This window comes from Nerophis ophidion, linkage group LG12 (assembly GCF_033978795.1).
Source record: "Nerophis ophidion isolate RoL-2023_Sa linkage group LG12, RoL_Noph_v1.0, whole genome shotgun sequence".
In the NCBI taxonomy this organism is placed as follows: domain Eukaryota; kingdom Metazoa; phylum Chordata; class Actinopteri; order Syngnathiformes; family Syngnathidae; genus Nerophis; species Nerophis ophidion.
In genome coordinates, this window is record NC_084622.1 from 23,851,960 (window position 1) to 23,858,413 (window position 6,454).

The 6,454-nt window shown below is 38.1% G+C and overlaps 1 protein-coding gene across 2 annotated transcripts; it reads right to left on the reverse strand.

The window, feature by feature from the left end:
* Positions 1-248: 248 nt before the first annotated feature.
* Positions 249-6,395, reverse strand: ppcdc (phosphopantothenoylcysteine decarboxylase). Of its 2 annotated transcripts, none has more exons than XM_061917121.1 (5): positions 6,167-6,395; positions 1,760-1,855; positions 1,431-1,559; positions 1,210-1,362; positions 249-518 (listed from the first exon to the last, which is right to left on the reverse strand). In XM_061917121.1, the coding sequence occupies exons 1-5, from the start codon at positions 6,308-6,310 to the stop codon at positions 474-476; spliced, it is 567 nt and encodes a 188-aa protein (XP_061773105.1). In that variant the 5' UTR covers positions 6,311-6,395; the 3' UTR covers positions 249-473. The 2 variants fall into 2 exon arrangements, with proteins under 2 accessions (XP_061773105.1, XP_061773104.1); XM_061917120.1 differs by having other exon boundaries at positions 1,194-1,362; positions 6,167-6,394.
* Positions 6,396-6,454: the final 59 nt, after the last annotated feature.

The following is a 6,454-nucleotide window of genomic DNA, read 5'->3' on the forward strand; positions in this document are numbered from 1 at the left end:
TCAATCAATGTCGTTGTGGCTTGTGCAGCACTTTGAGACACTTGTGATTTAGGGCTGTATATATAAACTTTGATTGATTGATTGCTTGATTGATTGACATTTTGTCACATGTACCGGTACATACATTAAGTTAATTTAAATGTATGCACTCTAAAATTGGATGGATTGCTGCAGAGTTTGATTACATTTGTAATGATAAAATGGCATTCATTTTTCCATGCATACCTTGTATGGATAGGCAAGTCAGGTTGCTGTTTGAAGTTTTATTTTGGTGTTATCATCTGGACTCTGCGGTGTCTCAGGTTTCTTTTATCTTCCCTTTTCAAGTCAGGAAATTGTGGCATTGTTCCCAGAATTGCCACTTTTCTGGCTGCTGTTCTTCAGTTAAAAGCTACAAAGTCAATGAAAGTTTCAGGTATTGCGTGCTGGTCATGTTTCCTGAGATGGCTCATGTGTTTGCTGAAGGTACTGGTTTATAACAGCAATGATAGTTGATACCTCTGCCATGGCGCCTTTGCCTGTAACAAATTAAACAATTATTTATCAGTTATTAAGAAAAACCCTCAAACCTAGTGATTAAAATATTGTTGTAAAAGCACATTACCAAAAGAAAGCGCTTGTGATCTTGTTACCTCATTACACTTAAAAACAGCTTTTAAAAAACAATTACCCAGATGGTAGAAGAAAATAACTACCGGTAACCCAATCATTAAAAACTTTATTTTAACAGGTACATTCATCAATATCTGTAGTTTTTAGTGATATCATGACATAACTTTGTAAAATAACTAACTTAATCGTATTAAAAAAAAAAAATTCTAACAAGGGTATTATTCCGTATCTATATGTAGTTTTTAGTCCTATTATAACACACTTCTGTAAAACAAACCCTATATTAAACAAAAGTAATTTTAACAAGTAATTATTCAGTATCAGTAATTTTTACTGGTATTACATACTTTTGTAAAATAAAAAACCTAATATAAAAAAATATATAAAATGTCAACGTGAATATGACAGGGCCAAGTGGTACAAAATGAATGGATATTATTCAATATCTATCTGTAGTTTATAGTGCTATTATGCACTTTCATAAAACTAACTTAAAATCAAAAAAATAATTTCAACAAGTTTAATGTTTAGTCATTTTAAAAAGTATATTTTACAGTATTTTTAGTGGTGTTAGGACACACCTTTGTCTCCACACACCAGCTTTTTTGCAATGCAGGGGATTTCCACATAGCCAAACTCCTTTAGCCTTTCCACCTGCTGGGCTGTGATAGGATGTTTCCACATAGCTGTGTTCATTGCAGGACAGAAGAGGAAAGGCCGACTGGTATCCCAGGCTCTGACCACACATGTCTGCCAAAGTACAATTTTTTACACTTGTAGGACTCATTTACTAAAGAAGCAATCACATGTGTGCTCACCAACAGATTGTCACAAATGCCACTTGCAATTTTTCCCAATGTGTTGGCGTCCAAGGGGGCAATAACGAGTAAGTCTGCCCAGCGTCTTAACTCAATGTGTAGCACAGGGTCAGATCTCTGAGTCCACATCTGGAAAAGCAAGAAAATGGCAATTTAGACATAAAGAGAGCACTAACTGGACTTGATGTTGCTGCATGTTTTTTTTCTGCCTGTGTAGGCCAACCTAGGACTACACAAATAGAAAGATAATGTGTGGTTTTATTTGGTCAGAATTGGCTGTGTACACGTACAGCCAGTTAATTGTCACACACTGGACTAGAAAAACATACCTCCCATTCATCTTTGTCACTGTAGACTTTAACAGAAACCTCTTCGGGGTTATAAAAGTGTTGGGCATGCTCAGTGGTCACAACTCTTACGTCCACCTGAAGCACAAACATAGAATTAGAAGAACAAAGAATGTAGCCCAAGGCAAACCTGTCTAAATTTGTATAGGCTTATGTCCAAAGCAGATACAATGGAGTATATGGCAAACATTTTAATTGGTTTAGATCAGGGGTTTGAAATAGTGTCAAAGCGCTTTAAGTACCTTGAAGGTAGAAAAGTGCGATACAAGTATAACCCATTTGCCATTCAATGTGAGTGTGAATTTGTCTGTCTATCTGTGTTGGCCATGTGATGAGGTGGCGACTTGTCCAGGGTGTATCCTGCCTTAAGCATGAGTGCAGCTGAGATAGGCTCCAGCCCCCCCGCGACCTCATATATATATATATATATATATATATATATATATATATATATATATATATATATATATATATATATATATATATATCTATATCCATCCATCTTCTACCGCTTATTCCCTTTGGGGTCGCTGGTGCCTATCTCAGCTACAATCGGGCGGAAGGCGGGGAACACCCTGGACAAGTCGTCACCTCATTGCAGGGCCAACACAGATAGACAGACAAATTCACACTCACATTCACACACTAGGGCCAATTTTTAGTGTTACCAATCAATCAATGTTTACTTATATAGCCCTAAATCACTAGTGTCTCAAAGGGCTGCACAAACCACAACACAAACCACTACGACATCCTCGGTAGGCCCACATAAGGGCAAAGAAAACTCACACCCAGTGGGACGTCGGTGACAATGATGACTATGAGAACCTTGGAGAGGACGAAAGCAATGGATGTATCTATCCCCAGGTGTATGCCTTTGGAAGTGGGAGGAAGCCGGAGTACCCGGGGAGGACATGCAAACTCCACACAGAAAGATCCCAAGCTTATATATATATATATATATATATATATATATATATATATATATATATATATATATATATATATATATATATATATATATATATATATGTATATATATATATATATATGTATATATATATATATATATATTTGTATATATATATATATACATATATATATATATATACTGTATATAGATATATATATATATGTATATATATATATATATATATATATATATATATATATATATATATATATGTATATATATATATATATGTGTGTATATATGTTACTTTACATGCTGTCAGCTTTCAGCCCTTGACAACATTTTTTTAGGTTAACGCGGCCCCCAAGTCAAAAAGTTTGAACACCCCTTTTTAATAGCTACATCATAGATGTAAAGGATGTATGTGTTTAGTTGTAAATTACATGACAATACACATAGTATGCAGTTCGTGAAGGAAATATTCTCAGCAATCTGAAAGCAAATTTGTTATGAGTCATGATTTATTTTCAAAGTTGTCTTCCATTTGGGTCCTGTTGCACTGCTGATTATTCCAATCAGAAAGTCATACTAGTATTACAGAGTTGAACATGGTTTAAAATGTATTTAACTGAGTTTCTCCATCTTGCGGTCAATGATGAAGCAAAGGAATCCATTCATCCATTTTTTACAACTTGTCCCTCTTGGGGTCACGGTGGTGCTGGAGCTAGGGCTGGGCGATACATCGATACACTTGATATACATGTATTGCGGGTTTGTCTCTGTGCAATATAGAAAATTACTATATCGTGATATTTGAGTATACGTTTTCACGCAGTTGCTTTTAGCTGTGGGCATTAAGTGAAGTGAAGTGAATGATATTTATATAGCGCATTTTCTCTAGTGACTCAAAGCGCTTTACATAGTGAAACCCAATATCTAAGTTACATTTAAACCAGTGTGGGTGGCACTGGGAGCAGGTGGGTAAAGTGTCTTGCCCAAGGACACAACGGCAGTGACTAGGTTGGCGGAAGCGGGAATCGAACCTGCAACCCTCAAGTTGCTGGCACGGCCGCTCTACCAACCGAGCTATACATTACAGGTTCTTCTCACTCTTTGTTGTTTCTCCTTCTCACAGAGACTTGAAACAAGCGCACCTTCTTACATGCAGTACATCACATAGGTATATGCTCTCGCCGAGCAGAGAGGTAGCGACATGGTGGTGTGAGTGGTAATACGAGAGAAAGAAGGTGCGAATCTGGTAACAAATAAAGGAAGAATTAATTCCCAAGAAAAACAGCAGGAGGTGGCCGTGGTTTGGCTTCCAGTGGGAATATGTCGAACAGACAACTGTAATTTGTCAAGTGTGGGGAAAAAGCATTGCTACAAAAAGTAGCATTGCTGCTAATATGTAGCATCATTTGAAAAGTTACCCGCTAGAGAATGAAGAGTGTTTAAAACTCCGCATGTCAACATCTCCGTTCGATGCCACACCAACAAAATGCATCGGGAACCATTTCTAAATCAACATCGTATGAAAAAAATTGTCAACAACAGAAGGAGATAACGTCCACAGGAACCTACCACATAACAAAAGACATACACTATTTGATTTCCTATTATGCAGCTCATTTTCATTTGACCGTTATTGAAAAATCTTGTGTGACATCATGCACAACAGTGAACTTTATTTGTTTTAAACTATTGTAGTGGCGTTCTGTACAAAAAGTGCACTTTAATTTAGTGTTGTTTTGGATATGTCATCTTAGTAACGTCATGCACAAAAGTGGACTAATAGCTTGTTATAAAATGTCTCTGACAATCTTGCACTTTCTGTTTTAAAATGACATTTCACTGCTTAATAACTGTTTAATAAATATGGTTTGTTGAATTGACTTAGTTGTGATTTCCCTCTCGACATGAAAGTTTCAAAGTAGCATATATTAATGCAGTTTTGAATGTAGACACATAGAATCATCATACTGCTGTGATTATATGCATCAAGTGTTCATTCAAGGCTAAGGCAAAATATCGAGATATACAGTGGGGCAAAAAAGTATTTAGTCAGCCACCGATTGTGCAAGTTCTCCCACTTGAAATGATGACACAGGTCTGTAATTTTCATCATAGGTACACTTCAACTGTGAGACAGAATGTGAAAAAAAATCCAGGAATTCAGATTGTAGGAATTTTAAAGAATTTATTTGTAAATTATGGTGGAAAATAAGTACTTGATCAACCATTCAAATCTCTCACTGATGGAATGAGGTTTTGGCTCAAAATCTCACGATACATGGGCCCATTCATTCTTTCCTTGACACGGATCAATCGTCCTGTCCCCTTAGCAGAAAAAACAGCCCCAAAGCATGATGCCCCGCCCCCCCTGGCTTCACAGTAGGTATGGGGTTCTTGGGATGCAACTCAGTATTATTCTTCCTCCAAACACGACGTGTTGAGTTTATACCAAAAAGTTCTATTTTGGTTTCATCTGACCACATAACATTCTCCCAATCCTCTGCTGTATCATCCATGTATCTATTTTGGTATAAACTCAACTCGTCGTGTTTGGAGGAAGAAGAATACTGAGTTGCATTCCAAGAACACCACACCTACTGTGAAGCATGGGGGTGGAAACATCATGCTTTGGGAATGTTTTTCTGCTAATGGGACAGGGCGATGGATCCTTGTTAAGGAAAGAATGAATGGGGCCATGTATCGTGAGAATTTGAGCCAAAACCTCCTTCCATCAGTGAGAGCTTTGAATGGTTGACAAAATACTTATTTTCCACCATAATTTACAAATAAAATATTTAAAATTCATACAATGTGAATTCCTATGATAAAAATTACAGACCTCTGTCATCATTTTAAGTGGGAGAACTTGCACAATCGGTGGCTGACTAAATACTTTTTGCCCCACTGTAATAATGCAGTATGTTTTAATGTAGACACATAGAATCATCATACTGCTGTGATTATATGCATCAAGTGTTCATTCAAGGCTAAGGCAAAATATCGATACATATATGTCGTGCATCGTGACATGGCCTAAAAATATCGAGATATTAAAAAAGGCCATATCGCCTAGCCATAGCTGAAACCCACTCCAGTAGCATTCGGGCGGAAGGCGGGTTACACCCTGGACAAGTCATCCACACACACATTCACACACTAGGGCCAATTTCAAACCATTTTTTACCACTTGTCCCTTTTGGGGTCGCGTGGGGTGCTGAAGCCTATCTCAGCTGCATTGGGGCAGAAGGCGGTATACACCTTGGACAAGTCGCCAACTCACTAGGGGCTAATTTAGTGTTGCCAATCAACCTATCCCCAGGCGCATGTCTTTGGAGGTGAGAAGAAGCCGGAGTACCCGGATGTGAGTAGTCATTGAAAAAAGGTCATAGGTGCATTACTACAAACTTGGGCAACAAAGACGATTAGGTGTTAAGAGTGAGGCAATCATCTTTTAAAACGCTCACCCCGGGCAGCAGAAGAAGCTCGGATACTAAAAGTGGTAGTTTAAGGGCAGCTACGCTCCCCGTCACCCCAACAAGAACACAAAAAGTCCCTGGAGATTTCACCAAGTCAGTTTGAGGAAGGGGGACATCTTCATCCGCCTGCATGTTGATTTATCGCCGCCGGAAGTAACACTACTCCTTCTTCTTGCTACCGACAGTTGGTAACTATTCCCATTTCCGTAAACAAACCGAGTTCATCCAATCAGAGACGAGGACAGTGAAACGTGACCTCCCGAGCACGCGCACGTT